Source organism: Apis laboriosa, unplaced genomic scaffold (genome assembly GCF_014066325.1).
Source record: "Apis laboriosa isolate Shangri-la unplaced genomic scaffold, ASM1406632v1 scaffold10_cov145, whole genome shotgun sequence".
Lineage (NCBI taxonomy): Eukaryota > Metazoa > Arthropoda > Insecta > Hymenoptera > Apidae > Apis > Apis laboriosa.
The window spans coordinates 114,922-136,326 of record NW_025220804.1 but is presented as its reverse complement, the minus strand read 5'-3'; the positions used below and the strand labels follow the sequence as shown (position 1 = coordinate 136,326).

At 32.2% G+C, this 21,405-nt stretch overlaps 3 protein-coding genes across 4 annotated transcripts in view; 2 read left to right on the top strand and 1 right to left on the bottom strand.

Annotated features, from left to right (window-relative positions):
- Nucleotides 1-10,179, bottom strand: part of LOC122710696 (E3 ubiquitin-protein ligase MIB1) — a 571,840-nt gene extending 561,661 nt beyond the window's left edge. Inside the window, exons 1-8 of the mRNA XM_043928716.1 lie at nucleotides 10,025-10,179; nucleotides 9,285-9,632; nucleotides 8,961-9,161; nucleotides 8,756-8,875; nucleotides 8,345-8,674; nucleotides 8,117-8,264; nucleotides 7,778-8,019; nucleotides 7,439-7,636 (exon numbers count right to left, since the gene is read on the bottom strand). Of these exons, the coding sequence (XP_043784651.1) occupies nucleotides 7,439-7,636; nucleotides 7,778-8,019; nucleotides 8,117-8,264; nucleotides 8,345-8,674; nucleotides 8,756-8,875; nucleotides 8,961-9,161; nucleotides 9,285-9,632; nucleotides 10,025-10,126 (1,689 nt within the window). The 5' untranslated portion in view covers nucleotides 10,127-10,179. The remainder of the gene's footprint in view (nucleotides 1-7,438; nucleotides 7,637-7,777; nucleotides 8,020-8,116; nucleotides 8,265-8,344; nucleotides 8,675-8,755; nucleotides 8,876-8,960; nucleotides 9,162-9,284; nucleotides 9,633-10,024) is intronic.
- Nucleotides 10,180-12,989: 2,810 nt separating this feature from the next.
- Nucleotides 12,990-18,912, top strand: LOC122710755 (flavin-containing monooxygenase FMO GS-OX-like 4). The gene is made up of 7 exons (XM_043928806.1): nucleotides 12,990-13,417; nucleotides 14,174-14,408; nucleotides 16,551-16,692; nucleotides 16,809-17,120; nucleotides 17,242-17,392; nucleotides 17,705-17,979; nucleotides 18,119-18,912. Exons 2-7 carry the CDS (start codon nucleotides 14,200-14,202, stop codon nucleotides 18,329-18,331), a joined length of 1,302 nt encoding a protein of 433 aa, XP_043784741.1. The 5' UTR covers nucleotides 12,990-13,417; nucleotides 14,174-14,199; the 3' UTR covers nucleotides 18,332-18,912.
- A 264-nt stretch (nucleotides 18,913-19,176) lies between these two features.
- On the top strand, nucleotides 19,177-20,690 carry LOC122710865 (dynein light chain Tctex-type protein 2B-like). Of its 2 annotated transcripts, XM_043929059.1 has the most exons (4): nucleotides 19,177-19,423; nucleotides 19,792-19,925; nucleotides 20,024-20,157; nucleotides 20,383-20,690. In XM_043929059.1, exons 1-4 carry the CDS (start codon nucleotides 19,257-19,259, stop codon nucleotides 20,428-20,430), a joined length of 483 nt encoding a protein of 160 aa, XP_043784994.1. In that variant the 5' UTR covers nucleotides 19,177-19,256; the 3' UTR covers nucleotides 20,431-20,690. The 2 variants fall into 2 exon arrangements, with proteins under 2 accessions (XP_043784994.1, XP_043784985.1); XM_043929050.1 differs by having other exon boundaries at nucleotides 20,024-20,690.
- Nucleotides 20,691-21,405: the final 715 nt, after the last annotated feature.

Below are 21,405 nucleotides of genomic sequence, written 5' to 3'. Positions count from 1 at the left end.
GAGTGCACCAGCCCGTCACTTGCACGGTCGCCATTCCACAAAGGAATCCCCTCCCTCTAAGTACTTGAGTACAACAACCACCGTCGACTAAGAGTTTGTTGCTGTTTCTTGTTCCCGAAGAGCTCCTAATGCCCGGTGTAAGTTCGTAACGTTGCTTCTCTCCTCCCTACCTCGACCATCTCGTTATTCCAGCTTTCGATAAACACTTTCCAACGCTGTTTTATTATATACCCCATCTTAGGAAACAAGGATGAGCGAGGACGAGTCGAAACACGACTCCCAGCTTTTCCTTATCTTTTCTCCTATCAACACGACCACGATAGAATTTTCCAGGCTATCCTGGAAAAAGATTCCGAAAGAATTCTAGATAAAAATTCATCGTCGAGTTGTAAAAAATATTTTTCGATAGGGGAAGGTTATTGTTCGGGAAAAAAATTACGAAATCGATTTTAAAAAAAAAAATTTATCCAAAAAAGTTGAATAGTAATAGTTTTCCTTGCAAAAACGCGCATTATATCGATACGTATTTAGAGCTGCTTGTTGAATTTATTTAAGGGGAGGTGGTTTCAAACCGAAAAGTTAATTTGGAAGTTACGCTCTGATTACTTCCGTTTTCAGAAACGGTTGATACCAAGCTTGCGAAACTTGCAACCCATCTTCTAAATCTCTGAAAATTTAAATTTCCACGATATAATTCGAGCATTTCAAATTTATAACTACGAAAAGAAAAATTTCCTTTTCGAAATTTTCCAATCTTCCACGAGCAATTTTATCCAAATCTATATATCATCTCTATACCATACTCTCTACCTTCGAATCGAAACAACGTAATGGAAAAGAAACGAAAAAAAAAATAAAAGGAAAACTTACACGATTCATCCACGAAAAAAAAAAAAGAAAAAAGAAAGAAAAAAAAAATCATTAATTCAACGAAACTACAACAAACGACGTTTCTATCTCTATCATATTCAAATGTAAAGGGAGGGAGAGGAAACGCTTTCAAGTGTTCCCGGAGCACGGTACAAAAGATGACTGGCACACTAACCACTGGTCTAGACCATGGAGCACAGACCGTAACTGTAAAAATAATCAACGTGTAGCTCGTCTACTCCCCCGCCGCTAACAACGTAATACCCTGCCCGTTTTACGATGCCTCTTTTGCCGACATTTCAAGCCCTCCTCCCCTCCCCCCTCCTCCGACATTGTGTGCGCGCATCCCCTCACACGTACACGTACGAACGCACACACCAGTATATCCGGCATAACCTCTTGTCGCGGCCCTTTATATCGAACCAACTTCCGCACACGGCCGCAACTTAAATTCCTAGGCTAGCAAAAATTCCAACGGCCAACGGTGGAATAACTAGCGTGTTGCGTCTATACGTGTATTAAAGTCGTTTGCGCGGAGTTAAAGGCCGAGCCGGCTTCGGGCCAATTTGAAATTTCCTCCGATAACGAGATCAACTATTTCTCTTTTTTTCCCTCCCCCCCTTTTTTCTTTTCCTTCCTTTCTTTCTTTTCTCCTCCTTCCTTCCAATTTTCGTCTCGTGAGCCGAAAACGAGCCTTTTCCTTCCTTTTTTTCGTGGATTAAAAAATGGATTATAAATGAATTCGCCTCGCTCAATCAATTTATCCCGGATAGGATAAACGGGAACGATGCCCGAGAAATTCTCCTTTCTCGTCCATTTCTCGTGTTTGAGATGGAAATAACCGTTAACTCTGTTATCCTGGAACATTTTTATAGATTCGAGTGTATGTGAATATATATATATATATATATATATATATATATTCGCTCGATGTGTTCATTTTTCAAACCGTATATCGAATAAAATTCCTTTTGAGCCGGGCGGAAACAAGAAAGGTTGGAGCACGGAGCGATACGATCGGGGGGGGTTGGGGGAATTTCGAGTGGTGGAATTGCTCGATCGAGCAACTTTTAACTTTTATTTATTTCGTCTCGTCACGCATCCGTACATCACCGAATATAACTTTTACCTCGTTTCATCCGATCTATCGATCTAAGGATTGCAAAGCGTGGATCGAGCGAGAGGGGAAATAAATATCAATCATTTCGAGAAATTCAATTGTTTGCAAAAAAAAAAAAAAAATACTTTCCAATTCACTTTTGATTTTCCTTCGGAAAAAATTCAGCTCATTTATTGATTAACTTGATAAAAATTCTCGAAACGAAAGATTTCGAGAAAGTATACCCAATACGAAGAATCGAACTTAAAGTTGAAAGAACTTAAAGGAGATTTCCCCACTCTTTCTTCAAGTATACACAAAGAACGAGAAGGAATACTTTGTTTGACGCAGATTCTTCTTTAAAAGTAAAGTGTTAAATCTGTTTACGCGAAGGAATCTATTCAAGTATTTATATAAAACGTTCTGTCCAAGAGATCGGCTGAAAGGGCGCAAAGTCTATTCCTCCCCTTCTCGCCCCACCGAGGAAACGGGTTCTTCTACGAAAGAAGGTGGCGCCGCGATGCATATTGAGAACGTGCCACGTGGACGAGACGTGGTCCCTCCGTATATCCCCAGCTTCCCTTAAAAGGGACGGTCTAACACCTCGGAATCCGAGCAGCGCTTTTCTCGGATGAGCATTATGCTTAATAGCGGCGGGATAAAGATTGTAGGGCGGGGTTCCATTTCGTATGCATGGTGCGCGTTAACTCAAGGAACGCGCTTCACGTGTAAACATATATTTCAGAGAGGCAAGAACTATCCCCTCGTGAAGTTTAAAACGAGTCGTGACGAAATATATACGACGAGCTTCTCTCGTCTCAACAACGTAATAATTTTCCAAAATTTCAAGTTTCTATTCTATTTTCTATAATATTCCACGTAGAGTAGATATTTGCTAGATACTTTTGAGGAGAGGAATTCTATTCAATTATTCAAGTAGAAATTAATGAGACAAAATTGATTGGTAAAAAGGGAACGAGTCCCCGCGAAAGCAACGACAAATTGCAATAACGAAAAGAAAAGAAACGACGATTCGAAGGGAATACAAATTCGTATTTAAGGTAAATTGGTGACGATGCTTTATTTGGCCCAGCCTCGTCGTAAAACGAGCTTTAAGAGATAACATTTTACGCGGCTAATAGATCCAAGAACCAATTTTCTTCCCGCGTTTACCCACAGATGGTTCCATTGTCGAGTCTTTCCCGAGATGAAATATCGTCAGCAGAGATATGTTTTTGAAGCACGCTCGTTTCCTAATCAGCGAGCCCGTCCTTTGCCCGACCAACCGCAATACTCTCTACTTTACCCTACCGTATAATATCGTATAATACGAAGTTGGCTACATCTACCGGTTACCGTACATAACTAAAATAATCGCGAATAAAATTGAACGAAGCGAACTAGCGGTTCTTCTATCATTACAGAAAGAGAACACGTTCTCGTGTTTCTGCGAAATGAGATTAAATCTCGATTAACGAGAAAAATAAATTATTCCGTTTCCAAATTTCCAAAGAATTAAAATTCGCGAAAGATGTGAACCGAATCATCATCGAATGTGACACCTGACTCGAATAGCCACGGTTGAATCATCCATCTATTTGGCATAAACCTTTCGACCGATCAGAAACCTATATTACTCCCATCTCGGTGGGCCGCATTTCCTTCCTAAGACTGGTGGCAACAGAATCGAACAGCGTTGCTTCTGTCGACTCTGCACCTAGGGGGAATATTGTCGCTGTCAGCGAATATGTTTTATAGCAGCATCGCGCCAAGACGGAGGAGGATCTGGCCCTTACCCCTCGGATAGATTGGGCGGGGAAAGAAAACAGGGGAGAGAAGAGGACTACTGAGGAGGAGGAAAAAGAGGGAAGGGAGGGGAGAGAGAAAAAGCGTATACCATCGCGCTAGGTGGGTATTGGATTTGTAATAGGGGCCATACGGGCTATAAGCGCATCCTCCTCCAACCTTCCTGCTTTAACTCTCTATCCTCTATCCTCTCCCCCTCGTGTCGAAATTGCGAACCATTTTCTCGGATAGAAGATGTCGCGGCGGTGCAAAGTCTCGACTGAATGCATTATTCGCACGACGGAGCAAAGGGCTACCGGGTGTCTCGTTCTTACCTCGCCCCTCCTCCCCCCGCAGCCCCTTTGCTCGGCGCCGATCACGCGGTTGACCGAATACGAAGAAGAACGAATCTATCTATCCATTCTATACGCGCCAGGATTTGTTCTCCTCAACTTCTTCCTCGTGAAGAGGGATCTAATGGTGAAGAGACATGGATGGAGGAAGAGGAGTAAATTTTGCAAAAGTTTTTCTTTTTTTTATTTTTCTTTTCTTATCGCGAATTATATACGCAACGATCCTGTTGAAGGAGCGAGAGGGATAAGAGATAAGCGATCGATCCGTACACGGATCACAGCCTCGATTATGGTACACGCAGGTGTGGAGCGGTTGTAGCTCGTAAAACAAATTGGCGTCGGTTGAAACATATCGAGATTGAGTTGTCCAGTTGTACCACCGCTGCAGAACCGTGGTACCGTATATGGACAGACGATTAATCGTCATTGATCAGAATTTGCACGCCTTTGAGGGTGAATTATTTACGACTCCCCCTCCTCTCCGCGATTGCCGACACGATCGTTCGTGTTTCGATTAGTGTAACGATTGAAACGATTCGTGGACGAATGAAAATATTATTAATAGTCGGTAAGAGAGAGCTCCCGAGATTCATCGAGTTAAGATTCGAGGAATAATTTATAAGTTGGAGGTTACGTGGATAGTTAAGCAGAAGAAATTTTTCTTCTTTTTCTTTTTCTAATTAAAAATAAATATTCGCGAAGAAAAATTCGCGAACACGCTCGATTTTTCGATCAACTCTCGAGGTCTCTCTTTTCCAGACTACGTTCCAACACAATCAAAGACGACTTTTTGGAATTTCGCGCACGTGCCCGCACAAAGGCGGACTTTCTTCCTCCTTCCACGTACGTGATCGAAGCAAATTTCGTTTCTTCGTGGGAAAAAAAAAAGTGCATTTTACTCCACTGTGAGGAGTACAATAACTGAAGATTTACTTGTCGTGAAAATACCAATCACAACCCGATAGACTCTGTTGTGTATCGATAGAGATATTTTTTTAAAGGAATTTTTTCCACTCGTAACAATTTTAAAATTGTTAAGAATCCAACTGCGAGCGTAAACTCCAAGTAAGAAAAAAATAAATTCGCGTCTTCACTGCATTCCATTAATTTATAAATCTCGCTCGAAACTTCGAGTGCAATGGCGAACGATAAATGTCAAAAAATAAATTCGCGTCTTCACTGCATTCCATTAATTTATAAATCTCGCTCGAAACTTCGAGTGCAATGGCGAACGATAAATGTCGACGTAAAAAAAAAAAAGAAAATCTAAAAAAGTTAAGAAAAGTTAAGAAACGGCCTGTATCCCCTAATAAAAAAAAAAAAAGAATTAACGACAGCTTTAAAAAAAAATGTTTTCTTCCCAGAGAAATGTATCTAATATAAAGTTTGGTATTATTGCGAAGATGGTATGGGATAAACTGACCACCGAGCAACCTGGCTCCCTTAAATGCATCGCTGATTTACGTTTACTGTTAATTTATACCATTTCGCGCGGTGATTATGAAAATGAGTGGAACGCGTTACCCAACTTTCTTAATTACTTTCCTACTACGTTCGAAAGAGCGAACGGAAGAAGGCTTTGCGATAATTTATTGTAATTGCTCGCGTTTTATATAAAGTATATTTCGAATATGCTCCGAATTTATATGAATACCTTCGCCAAATTTCGCTCGCTCAACGACTCAACTTCTAAGAGTGTTCTTTATAATTCAAACGTGCATGATATATTCTGGTTAAAATGATTAAAATAATTTTTTGACGTTGAGACATTGAACAACTCGATAAATTAATAGGGATAAAAGATGTTTGAAACACGCATCGTCGTGTAAGCTCGCATTAATCACTCGCTCGAAGAAGCAACTTTACACACGGGAGTAGATTTGTACAAGAATCTGCTCACGGCGGAGCTCAGGAATGTAAATTCAACTCACATATAGGTATGCGAAAATAGGTTGAAGTTCTGAGCAAGTTCGAGATTAGTTCTAAGCAAAATCTCGTTGAATCCTGGCAAGACACGAGGTTTTGGTTATTAGACTCAGGCGTAGATTTAGATTCGTGACAAGATCTCGAGAGAGGATTAAGATAAGAGGAAAATTGGAAAATCGAATAGAAGGTGGAAACTCGAGGAATTTTGATAGACTGAAAAATAACGATGAAGATTGAATTAAGATCGATAGCTCGAGATCGTTGTCTCGAAAATTTCGTCTAGAATCGATCGTATACTTTTCTTCTTCCTTTCTTCGATTTTAAACAAGTTAAAAATATTTCGTTACGCCTCTCGAGATGAAAAAAGAGGAGACGTCGTATTATCCTCGAGAAGAAGCGAGACAAAAAAGGAAGTCGATCTCTGGGAGCGTATGCGGGGCACGTAAGTGTTGTTTATCAGCAGAAAACGCTCCCAGTTGTCTTCAGGTTCGAATTGTTTCGAAGGAAAATAGGAATTCCCTGTGTTATACTCTATTGCCCGGACACCGGATATATATATATATATATAGAGAGAGAGAGAGAGAGAGAGAGAGAGAGAGGGCTTGATTATGCGCAACACGTATTCTCAAACACAATCCTGCGACACTCGTAACGCAGGTGGAATTCGAGGCTTCCTCCAGGCAGATAACTGAATTAATTAAGTCTCCTGCAAATGAGGAGATACCCATGTAACAAAGGTGAATTAACACTAATTCACATTCGTACGTGTGATTCTGCCCGCGCGCGTTCTGCCGACCTTACGGACCCGGAGCCCAAAAAACGAAGGAAAGCGAATTTCAGGTCGAGTAATTAAACCGAGGTAGAAAAATTCGCGGTAGACTCGTCGGCCGGAATTATCCACTGGGGGAATAAAAAATTAAATGACCATGCTGAGCGTTCCGTACGAGCTGTTCCCTCAACTATGATGACCTAAGTATGACGATACGTGCACTTATGTATATACGTGTATTTATGCTACAAATATTTTTATGCGTTTAACGTTTTGGAAACGTTAAACAGAGAAAATTTATTTTTGCGAATATATTTTCGAGTCAACGAAATTACTAGGAAAACGAGAAGAAAAAACGCGTTAAAAGTAAAGAATTTCTTTAGTTCTCTAATAATATTAAAAAACGTATTTATTTCGTCAAAATTTTTATATACGAAATAATAAATTTAATGATATTATAATGTAAATAATTAATGCGCAAAAATATATATATATATATATATATATATATATATATATATATATTAAAAGTATTAAAAATAATCAAGACAACTTTTAATATATATTTTAAAGTATGCTTGTGTCAATAGAGAAATATAAAAGTTGCACGTGCAAAACAGAAGAAAATGTACTTACCTGTAAACTTGGATGGCATCCTAATTCCAATAATGTACGCACGACACCGGCATGACCTTTACTAATCGCGATATGGAGGGCAGTCAGACGTCTCTTATTTCTGGAATTCAAATCAGCTCCAGCACCTGCCAATAATGCCATCACACCAGATTCGTCTCCAAATGCTGCATAATGCACGGCTCTGTCTCCATCTTTGTCCTGAATACATTAAAATTATTTACTTTTAATATATTTCGTTACATTCCTCAAATATATATTATCTTTTTTTTAAAAATAATTTCGAATATATTATAAATATATAATGTATTGAACAAATATATGTATTAAAAAAGTTCTTACCTCAATTTCAACATCTGCTTTATAACGAAGAAGAATTTTAACAACTTCTAAATGACCATTTTGACTTGCAGCTTGTAAGGCGGTATGACCAGCAAATACACCATTTACATCAGCCTCAGGTCTTTTTAAACATTCTTCGCATTTAGCAGCGTCACCATTTGCAGCAGTTTTCACTAGTTCTTCGTTTACATCACCCGAGACATGTGTTTCAAACAATTTTTTCAATAATGCCGATAAACGTTCTGGAAAAAAAATGTTCAGAAATATTAATTCTTTTTAAAGTTCCAAAAATAAAAGAAATAAAATAAATATATTTCGATATTAGATATTTCTACGCACCTCCACTGCTATTCCCTGGTACACTACCATCACTACTTGCAACTTTTGTAACTGCTTGAGGATTGTACGTCCAAGATGTACTACAAACTTCTACTTTTAAATCTCCATCGTGGTATATTTGCAAAACTCTACCAATCTTTCCCATAGTCTATAGGAATATAAATATTATTAAAAACAAGTCTGTAAATATATTCAAAAATGATTATTTTTAAATTTTATAATACATACCGGTGCCATTGCTTCGGCCCATTCCCCGTGACCACGTTGGAGTAGTTTTATTTTCTCTATATCGTTACATATCTGCACCAAATCACCAACCGCAAAAGTTTGATTATCAGAACTTGAACTAGTAACTGGTACTGGTATTTGTACTTTTGTCAATACGGCAGGATTAAAAGTCCATCGATTACCGCTTGGATATGACACGACAATATCATGATCCTCGTCAATGCCAACAACAGTTCCCGTAGTACCGAGACACTCGAACATACCGTCAGTCCAACCACCATGACCGTGTTGTAACGACTGTACGATTTCCAACTCTAAATCAACAGTAACCTGTAATATAAAATAAATTTTATACATTTATAATATTAATTATAATACATACAATATTTATTATAATTATAATTTAATAACCTGATCTCCAATTTGTAATCCATGAGGTCCAGTACGACCTGGTCCCTGTTCACCTAATAATGGCAAATGATCTCTATAAACTGTTTGACCTTTAGCATCATTAACAACTTTTAAATCCGCCTGAAATATTAACAATCGTTTTTTATTTATATATTTATTATTCATATATTTATATTATTATTTATTAATTATGTTTAGAACTAACCATTCCTTCGAAACCAACGCGATACAAATTTTTGGCACCATTATCCCAAATAACATAGGCTGCTGAACGTGGACTGGCTGCAGACCAATCTTGAATTTCATTAACTTTACCTCTTCTGCCATTTCCACCATCTTGATCTTCCCACTGCCAATCAACGCCTCTTACCACTCTTGCACCAGGAAATATACCACGAATTGCAATCTAATATTACAAAAAAAAAATATATATATATATTACATACTGATATGATAATAATAATGATAATAATAAGGTTAATAATAATGATAATAATAAGATTTAATTAATATATAAAAATATTAGTACCTTTTTACTTTTACGTCTGGGTTCCAATAATACTCTTTCACTTCCAGGTGTTGCTATACGATAAAATCTATGTCTTAGATGATGCTTATCTCCATGATAACAAATAGAACATAGGTCATAATTCCCACATTCTGCACATTTCCAACGAATTCCAAAAATTGGCTGTTGCCTACATGTATCACACATTGTTCCATCGTGTTTTACACCAGTTGGAGCTGAATCTAAGATTCTAAGATCAAATGCACCGGAACAACGATAATTAGCTGCTGTACCATTATCCCAAACAACAACAACCTCCTCTGGAGACTCAAAATTTCTGACAGTTCCAACATGACCTTCTCCTCCATCCTATTATATTAAAAAAATTATGTATAAATATGTATATTTGTTACATAAATATTCATCAATATATTAATATAAGAATTATGCAATCTTATGTAGAAAACAATTGTATAAAATATTTTTTATTAAAAGATATCATTTACGCGTATATTATAAAACATACCAAATATAAGCAAAATTAGGCTAACACTAAATTAAATGAAATATCGAATATAATGCAATAACCTTAAAGAAACATGTATGAGCTTTTTTACAATGTTACGAAAAAAAGTATTGTATGTTATATAAAAATATAAGCAGAGAAATATGAATGTTATCGTTAAAATAACATTTTTTACAAATATAATATGATATTTTGGATAAAAGCTACGTTAAAATCAGTTAACCTCTTGACTAACCTGTTTACCCCATTTCCATTCGGGTCCACGGATGACTCGAGCTCCGACACCCTCCATCATAAATCGCGTTGTACGAGTACCGGTACTCGCACCAGCTTCCATGATTCATTGGCAACAAAATTCAACTATAATACGAAAAAATTAAAGATCGCGATACTCCCACCATGCACTAACACTGAAAAATACCGCCATCTTAGACCAATGTCAAAACATGTAGTACCAATTTTTGAAAATGAAATGTAAATCTTATATATTTCATGTATTAAATTTTAAAAATATATAATTTATAATATCATATCATATATTATTACTTTTATTACTATTACACTCTTTCATGTTTTATTATTCAATTAAATATTTTAATAGGATAAAATCTAGGGAATTTTATAATTTTACTCGTGTTATCAAATTTAATTTTGTATAGTTACATTGAATAATATTCAATTTTATATTTGTCTTTTGATTATTTAAAAATTTCCTTTTGGAAAAAATAATTATTATAAATAATTATTTTTAATTTATTAAAAAAATAAAAATAAATTTAAATTTGTTTTATTAAAATTTATTGTAATATTATAAGTTTATTATAATATAAAATTTATTTATAATATTTGTTGCATATGATCAATCAAAATAATTTGACTAATTTTTAGATAACAAATAATTCAAAGTAAAAATTTTGAATGTATATGTATATCAGTATAGTATATAATATATTTTATATATAATATATTTTATAGAAACACAAAATAATTTGAACAATTGTCAAAAATATAAATGATTAATATTTTACAGAACATATAAAGGTATTGAATTTTCGTTATATATGTCATCTTGTATATATTCTGAATATATATTTTTACGTTTACTAACAAACAGGTCACTGACTTCACAACTTTCTGTGATTTCATCATACTATCTCTTAATAACAACAGATTTTATTAATCCAAAAAAAATTCAAAATATATGTATAATAACATTTTAATTATACATAAATTCATAATTAATAATTTAAAAATTTAGAAAGCAATGCTTTTTACGCTTATAATAATTTTAAAATTTCAAAAAGAATGCTTTCTACATTATCAAGTTATATATTTACAACTACCATATCTTTTCAAACGAAAATAAATGATTTACCGAATTTCTTGCATCATACAGTTGAAGTGTCTGCTTAACGCCTTATGTATAAATTACATGATTAATATGAATAGATATTTTTTTGTTAGAATGAATAAAGATAGCTTGCTATTTACATTTCGAAAGAATACAAATAGTTTTCTTACGAACTATAGTTAGTATACTTTCCTAATAAAAACTATTAGAAAATTTAATTAAGTTAAATTTCAAATGATTATTAATATAAAATTTAATATATTTTACAAAAAAATTTACTTTACAAATTTAATATTACTTAATTAATTATTTAAATAAACATAATAAATATTCAATGTATTTTATTTAATCTTCAACTATGATAACATTATTTTTATATATAAGGATATAAATTCTCTATTATAATTTCACCAGAAATCAATGTTTTAACATTTCTAAATCTCAATATTTCATCGAGAAGTTGACGAAATTCTGTCGTCTCTTGAATCATCATCATGAAGTTTCGATGCACTTGCACGCATGTATATTTCTAGACGAGCATGTGGATTCGCGTGCCATAGGATACATATATACGTAAAACGCGTGTCAAGCTGACACTGATTTTATACTCGTCGTGATTTCATCAGAAGAACTTGCTCCAAATCTCATATTATGACAGAGTTCAAATAGAAGAATAGAAAATTGAAAATTGGGAAAAAATGGGAAATTGTTAAAAGATGTACATAAAATTTCGAATAGAAATCCCGTAGAAAACCAGTAATACCAAAGTTATGGATGTAAAAAAAAAAAAACTTCTTATGTTGTACTTCTATGTATATATTTTCTTGAATTACGATTTAATCGTTTTTATTGCAATTTAAACAACTAGCTAACCGTGAATAATTATAAGTCCTTGAATTTGCAATGTTGATGTTGAATTAAGTATATAATTTTATTGCATACGAAGAAATATCAAAGAAAAAAGATTGAGGAAAAATTGGATATTATTAATTATTATCATTCCATCTTTATTCATGAATAAAAAATTGTATTTTTCCTATTTCTTTGAAATTTATTTCTTATTTATCTCTATATTGTTTTAATAATATTCTGAAATAGATCGTTAAATAAAATAAGATTTTTGTTTAATCCATTTTACATATCAAATAATACAATTTAAAAAAGATTTAAAAAAAGAATCGAATCATTAAAACATCATTCAGTTTATCAACTATCATTATATACTATTTAATACTATATTAATAAAATTAAGTTTTATTTGATAAGATATAAAATCTTTCGTTATAATAAGAAATATATAAATGAGATAACTTTCTTTTCAGTTTTAATAATATAGAATCGCAAATTTTCCTTACTAATTTTTCAAACAGAAATGGAAATAAATTCTTTTTCTATGATAATGCAATAATTGTTTCAACGAATGATTGACTCGAACAATCATAAAAAATCAAAGAAGTAAGAAAATTTTCCTCGCTTCATTCCTGTATTCATTCTTTTGCACTTTCAATATCCTTACATTTCATTACATAAATATATTTGAAGATCAAACGATCTAATATAATCTAATAAAATTATTCCCAAATTATGTATATATATATATTCTCTTTATTTGGTATAAAAATTTCAAAAGAATCAACTTTGCTTTTTTCTCATCTCCTTCAATTTAACTCCCCCGAGACTTGGACAAGTTGCACGCTCGCTTCTAGAAAGAAATGTTTCCCGCATTTACGTAAGCCGGTTACGATCGGAGGGGAAGGTGGCCATCGGCGCCGCTTGTATCTAGCGGCTTGCTTTCGGGTGGACAGTCTTAATTCAGCTTCTGAACGAGCAGCTTCGTGGATTAGTTCCCTCCTGGTGCATCAAGTCAAGTCTTTATTTTTCACATCCTCTTTCTCTATACAACTATATACCCTTCGACAGATTTATCGTCGCACCGTCGCACAATAATCGCGGCGCCCGAAGCTGCACCCAATCTTTTATTTTCTCTTTATCAAAAGTCTCTCTCTCTCTCTCTCTCTCTTTCTCTCTCTATTTCTCTTTCTCTCTTTCTCTCTCTCTTGAAAACGGGAAGGGAAAGCGTAGTAGTACTCTTACCAAGAGTATATTAAGATAATTTATTTAGTTTAATAATACGCGAGACGACAAGCAAGTTTTCGTTTATTTATTTATTATTCCTCGAGAATATATTGTATTAGTTAGTTAGTAACCGACTCGATTTTATTTACCTGCCTGAAACACGGGAAGCCCATCGACGTGTATACACGATTCTTCCTCAATGTACGTACTTATTATACTTGTTTCATATTTTTCAAATTGCTGCTTATTTTTTTCACGGATTTATGCCAATATGAGATAATTTCTCTCATACAGCGTTTATTTTGACCAGCTGTTGCGTCAGATTTATCGAGGATAAATTTGACACACGATTAGATCTGTTTATTTCTTTAGATTATTTTAGGAGAAAAATTGAAAACGAAGAAATTGAAAATTAAACGATAAAGTTGAGTTATTATTGGGTTAATTAAAATCTCGGACGTTCGTAATATACGATTAATAATAATATTTTTGGAAAAATAAATTTCAACGTGTTTTTGAAAATACATTGTACGTGTATGAGGCCATAATATAAAATGAAAAATTCGATGCATAACATGTAAACAAATAATGTTATCGAGTTGAGACGCGTGGATATGGTGTTAAGTCGTAAAATATACAATTTAATTTAAAAGCAATTAAGCATAGACATATACATAGTAATATCTGCTCGTGCAATAGCAGATTGAAAAAGTCTGATGATAATTTTAAATGCGAGCATAATCATTTCACTTCTTGACAGTAATGATAACATTAGTTAAAAAGATTAAAATTTGCGAGATAAGAATTCTAAATGCGTTCTATCGAAGTTCATTACATCACACACAAGTACATGTATATAATACATACTGTATATATAATAATTTTATTACTATTTGATAATTTCTTCGAAGCTTAAATAACTGTACTACAGTTTTCCTATTCTTTATATTTCATTAGATTTCAAGGAGCTTCCTGTCAGCAATATGCCGAGTAGTAAAACAAGAATCGCCATAATTGGTGGCGGTGTCGCTGGATTGGTGGTTGCTCGCCATACAACCGCCAAATTGGATACTTATAGTGTTACATTATTCGAGCAAACCGATCAAGTCGGCGGAACTTGGATCTATACTGACGAAACTGATGTCGATAAACATGGATTACCGATTCACAGTAGTATGTACAAAAATCTAAGGTGAGTTTGAAAATTCTATCCTTGCTATTTTTCACTCGTAGTTTAATATCCTTTTACATCGTTTTCTCAATTCTTCGGAATAATAATTTTCAAGCTTATATCGACCATATTTAAGAAAAATTAATATATTTGATATATTAATATATTTAAGAAAAATTAAAACAGTTGCAAAACATTTTAATTGGAGAAATAAATTTTAAATTGATTTAACTCTTCATATATATTATTAATTAAATATCATAATTACAGTTAACAAAATATTCCGAGAAAAACCTGTAAAGAAATTTATTATTCTTCGTTTAAATTAATTTTTAATATAAGGAAGAAATTAAATGTAAGGAAGAAATTAAATTAAATCGAGAATAATCCAAAATAATTTTAATAACGAAAGTGTGTACACGCATCAGTGTATCGAATGAAGTGAAAATCTTAGAAACTTGATCGAACCGCATTCACTCCTGTTATTCGGAACGATCATTCATCATTCAAGCTCACGTTAAAAGATTGTATTTACGCGTACACAGTGATCGGGACAGTGATTCAGTGATTCATATGCATCACTACGTAGACACTATCGTTCTCGATATTGCTGCAACCAACAGACATACTGCCGCCTTTGGGCATTTCAATATCGAAATCGGCATGGCGTGACATTTTGACGGGAAGGAAAAAAAATTATTCGCGGTAATAATTAGGGGAAACCAGTAATGTTTACAACGTGAATCGAGGAAAAATCTTCGCTCGCGAACGACAAGCTTTCACTTTGCGGGCAACATTTGAAAGTAACGGTATATGTATTTTTCACGTTCAGAAGATATAATTAAAATGTACGTGTAAACATGTAAGGATTTAATAACCGTGTCAAAAAAATGATCCGCGATAGACGGATAATAAATTTCTTTTGGGGTAAACATCGAGAAGGGTGTTTCCTGTTTGATCTATTTCTATTCAAAACAACTTATGAAATGAAATGAAATTTTCTTCCCTACGACAGTTATTTTCTTAATGAATTTTGCCGTGATGGAAAGCCAATATGGGAATCTAAATTGGATCCAAGACTTGAATAGATCCAGTGAAATATTTCCAACGATTAAAGAATAATTAATAACGTATAATAGTTACGTAATTGAATATAAAGGCAGTAAATAGCTTTCATAATAATGAATCATTCGAATCGGAAAAAGGAATAAGATGATCAATGGTTTTCGTTTCATTTCTATTTCCATACCATGTAATGGGAATAATTGCGTTTTACCCAGTCGAGATAAACTTTGCTGACATGAGATACGCTTCTTAACATAATAAAACAATCGGTTTAGCAAATTGTTTCGGTATAAAAAAAAAATAATAATAATAATAATAATAATAATAATAATTTCGATGCTTATATCGATATCTAAATAAATCGTTTAACATTGTTCAAATTGCATCGAAATCATTGTGGATACGTAATGTAAAAATGTTCTTCTATATAAAAAAAAAAAAAGAGAAAAAAAAAAAAGAAAAAAAAGAAAAGGAAGAAAATAGCATTTTTCAACAGCTAGATATTTCATGAAATGTATGATAATATTTTTGTATCGGTTAGCAATAAATATTATGAAACGTACGAAAGACCTTGAAGATATTGGAACGATCATACTCGGATTCTACGATGATAGAATGGTGATTTAGTCAATTTAGAAAATGATATAATGATCTTCTCTCAGTAATAACAATTTATTTATTTGATCATTATTCACACAAATCCTTTAATCAAATATATTTTTCTGGAAATAAATAGAAGGAATCGCTCTCAATAATTAATGAATAGGAGGAATTATTTCAGAATTTATTATAATATAGCATAATAATATAGTATGCTTTATGTCGTATGAAAGTTATAGTTCATATAAGCATTCACAATGATTTATGTGTTTATACGTTTTAACGTTTTAATATTAAGGCTAACATCATTATGTAAAAGGAAGCATCATTCTGTCATAAATAATGTGTTGTGCATGTTTCTCTTATCGAGTTTGATAACGTAATCGGTATAATATAAATTAAAATAATAATTGATATATTTTTATAAATATTAATATATAATCGTTTAATCTCCATTCATTTAAGAGTAATTTTGTTAATGAAATATATGTATTACAGGACGAATCTTCCAAGAGAAATAATGCAGATACCCGATTTTCCAATGAAGGAGGACGAAGGATCGTCATTTGTTCATCACAGCATAATTAGAGAGTATCTTTGGGATTATGCAAAACATTTTAATTTGTATCCACATATTAAGGTAATGGAACGATTTTTAAAAAAAATTTAGCTCGAATTAAATGTAAAATCTCGAACTTAACCTTGCTTATTAAGCAATTAATAGTTACAATTAATATTTTATCATTTTATTTCCAGTTGAACACATTGGTGAAACACGTAGAGCCAGAAACTTTACGAAATGGCCAGACGATCTGGATGATCACGTATCAGGATTTAGAAACTAACGTGGAAACGACTAGAACGTTCGACGCCGTTGTCGTGTGCAATGGTCATTACACCGTAGGACACATTCCACACATCCCAGGCATCGAGAGTTTTCCTGGGGAATCCATACACAGCCATCAGTACAGAGTGCCGGAAATGTTTGCCAGGAAGAAAGTTTGCATTCTGGGTGCATCTTGGTCTGGTATCGATATCGCAATGGAAATCTCTCAATACGCCGAAAAGGTAAACGAAACTTTGCTCGATATTACGTTATTTACATTACATCCATAAAAATTATACATTTTGAATTTTTTCATATGAATAAAATAAAAAAAAAAAAAATAAAACACACACATACACACAGATATATTTAAGCCACAATCTATCTGAAAGTGTTGGCTCGCAAATGTCGAACGTCGTAGAGGAGAGGCCTGGAATCCAATCGATTCAAGGAAACATATTCATCTTCCGCGATGGTTCCACTGCAGAAGTAGACAACTTCATATATTGCACCGGTAAAAAGACTTGATCTCCTTCGTACATATAAGTGATCGAGGTATCCCAAATTATACATAAACGAATGATGTCAGGGCCCTGTCGAATTCTCTTCAGGCCTGAATTGAAAAAAAATCTACGATAATCTGTATATTATTACTTTACTTTTTCTTTTCTTTTCTTTTCTTTTTTTTTTTTTTTTGATTAATTATCAGATTTCTTTTTCCATTCTATAAATTATTAACACTCCAAATTTTGTCCCTCGGTAGGACCCTGACCTTCTCGTTCCAATTTTCAATACTGCAATTTCGACGAAATATCGATGTTTTCAGGTTATAAATTTACGTATCCCTTTATGTCGACTAAAGTTGAGATGCGTACGGACGACAACCACGTCGAGCCGATTTACAAACACCTGATACACATGGATTATCCGAATTTATTCGTGATGGGATTGCCCGGAATAGTAATTCCATTTCCCATGTTCCATCTCCAAGCTCAATATATTTTAGGTATTTTGGAAGGTCAGATCAAACTACCTTCGACCAAACAAATGTACGAAGAGTACGAGAAGGAGAAGAAAGCTCTGCTTGATAGTGGAATTCCGGTATACATTTCATTAATGCGTATAATGTTTAATATTTATTGATTGTATAACCATAATCAATTATCGGCATTAATTATAATTCGATAATTTAAAAAAAAAAAAGAAAAAGAAAAGACTAAGACCGCTTGTGTGTTTACAGTTAAGGCATATCGTCAAACTAAAGGAACGACAATGGGCGTACTATGATGAAATAGCCGCGGCTGCCAAAATTCCAAGCTTCCGTCCAGTAATCAAAAAGATCTACGATCACTCGAACGAAATGCGCGAGAACGATTTCACCACTTACAAGAATTACCAATATCGCATAATAGACGATGAAAATTTCGTAGCTTGTTACTGTAAACCTTGTTAAGGCTTAAACGCGAGGACCAGATATTTCAGATAATTGATCATTTTGAACTGAATCAAAGTTCGCAATTGCTTCGCATTCTCAGTGATACTGCTTGCTCTTTTTCTTTAATTAAAAAGCAAAAGCACGTCAGCGTCTTTATTTGTCGGGCCAGAAATGTTAGTGTATACATTGTCGACGTAAAACAATTCGTAGGACGCTAGAAACTTCGTACGCGCAAATTCTTTTAGCGTTTCGCATACTTCTTTACCGAGTAAAGCGCGTGTCGAGACGAGAATGAATACATATTACGAAATCGAATGCATTAAGTAATGCTTGTGGGTATAGAAATGCGTTTGATGCATTTAAGTGTCATTTACAAGATACGTTTCAACGCGATTGCGAAAATTGCACGTGTATGTGCATAAAGAACGCGTCAATTGTATTGTATTACTTATATCGATTGAAAACATGAACATTGTACATTGTACAAACTATTAAAAAAAAATATATATATATATTTTTACAAATGAGATAAATACCTATATGAACGTAAATAACAGATTAAATTACTATGGTATAAATAAAATTATTCTCATTGCAAATTTAAATTGTTGTTTCTATATTTTATTAATTTATAAAATTAAAAATTAAAATATATTATATTATTTCATTAAATATAGAGTTAGTAAGTAAAATACAGATAATAGTCTTCGTAAATAAATTTAAATTACTGAAAATTATTTTAGAAATATTTAATGAGCGAAAGAAATATTAAATTTAGTATTTTAAACTTCGTTTGAATTTCGCGGCAATTTACAACAAATGAGAAAAGCGCGCGCTTCTGCTCATTTAGTGGTGACATTTGAAGTGATTGGTCGCATAACCTAAGTGTAGAGTGAAAAATATTTTATTTTTACATAAATAAATTCCAACATTGTTAGAATAAATGGAAAATATTCAAAGCAAAAGTACTGTTGCATCAGAAGAAGAAACAGTACAAGAAAATCATTATGTTCCGGAAGAAGAGAAAGTTGAAAAGACGCTTCTCAATGTTGAAATACTTGATGATGCACCAGCACCAGTTTATCAAATACGTCCGCATTTACATGAGAAGTACTCTCATTAATTACATATATTCTTTATTTTTGTATTTTATTTTGATTGATTAAGAAATTTTTAACAATTTTGATACGATTTTTTTAATTACATGAAATTTATTAAATTTGCTTAATTATTTTTAATGTTCTTTCACAATTAATGATTTTTTTATTCTATGTATATTCTATATGTTTTATTATTTATTATTCCATATATTATTTTAATTATATTTTATTTGTATTGAATTTAACAATACAATTGATAGTTAGTGATTGATATTTAGTGGTTAGAATCATAAAATTCTTCTTAGAATTTTCAATAGTTTAACAAAATATATTTTGATTAGTGTATGATGTGAAATCAAACAAGTATTTTCGATATAGATTTAAGCCCATGAGCGCAAAAGAAGTTATACATACCGTATTATTTGATCAGCTTTCTGAAAAAACTTATAATGCTCAAGATGCTATTCAATGGACTAAAGATATAGCAGATATAATTAGAGAAAAAATTAAAGGTGAAGTTTCTCTTCTTGGTTTAGGATTTCATTGAATAATAATTAAATAGAATAGTCAAATAATTTTAGATATCGAATAATTTATTATATAATTCTAGAATTAAATTTTAATCGTTATAAATATATCGTAAATGTGGTTTTGGGTCAACAATATGGTGCTGGGGTAAAAATGGGAACAAGGTGTATTTGGGATGCAGAAGCAGATACATATGCGTATGATAGTTTCTTAAATGTAAGGGTCATAATTAATTTTCATTTTTTAAATGATTGTACAATTATGATATTTGGTTAGAAATATAATTGGTAGATACATTTTCAAATAAAAATAAACACTGTTAAGAATAATACAATATTTCATGAAACATTTAGTATCAATGAAAAAGATTTAAAATATTTAAGAATAAAAGTCTTAAAAATAATTAGATAAGTAGATACAAATATAATAACATTTTTTCAGGATACAATATTCTGTGTGGCTACTGTGTACGCTGTATATTATTATTAGAAAGTGTTTACATATTTTCAAGTATGATGCCAGAAATATTTATTATGATTGTAGGATTTTAAAATGATACAAATGGTGGAAGAATAAATATATTATTAATTCGATGGAATAGATGTTTCATTAAAGTAGAAGCTACTATTATTTATTAATACATATTTTATAGAATTATAATGGCACTTTTAATTGGCAATTTTTACATATATTTAAAAATATTTATATTCACGTATTTTATAATGCACATATTCATTTTTTTTATGAAAGTGCATTATATTTACATGTCTTTATTTACTAAAATTATTATAGCACCATAATTCACGGTATTATTTCATAATTATAAAAATTTTTAAACACGATTGAAGGCACTTTGACATATAATTATGATTTTTACTTATATTTAAATATAAATATTTAAATTATTCTATACTATGAAAAACATATCTTGTGCCTTAACAAATTTTCAAAGTTCTAAAAATCTTATAAACTCTATTATAATTTTTGTTTAAAATTCTACAATAATATAAGTATAGTAATATAATAACTATGTAGGAGTTTATTATTGCATTTTCTTTATTTTGATATCTTCAATTTTTGGAGAAATTCATTAAAACTATTTTTGATCTTATGAAATCTTAATAAAAGTGTAAAGTATTTAGTTCATAACAAGGCATTTTTGTATATAAATATTATGTATTATATAAAAAATATGAAACATAGAATTTATATAAGAAATATAAGAGTATTTTTATAATAAAGTGAATGAAAAAATAAATAAATTTTTTTTATTCCTACGAACGCAATAAATGAGGATATGATTTTACACTAAATAAAATCCAATTATATAATATATACAATAGGATAAAAGCAAAATATCGTTCGTATAATTTATTTTAATTTTTTGTTTTATTAAAAATTAAAATAAAAATAATAATATAGCTTTACTGTTTGCAAAAATTATTTAAATATAAAGATAGTAAT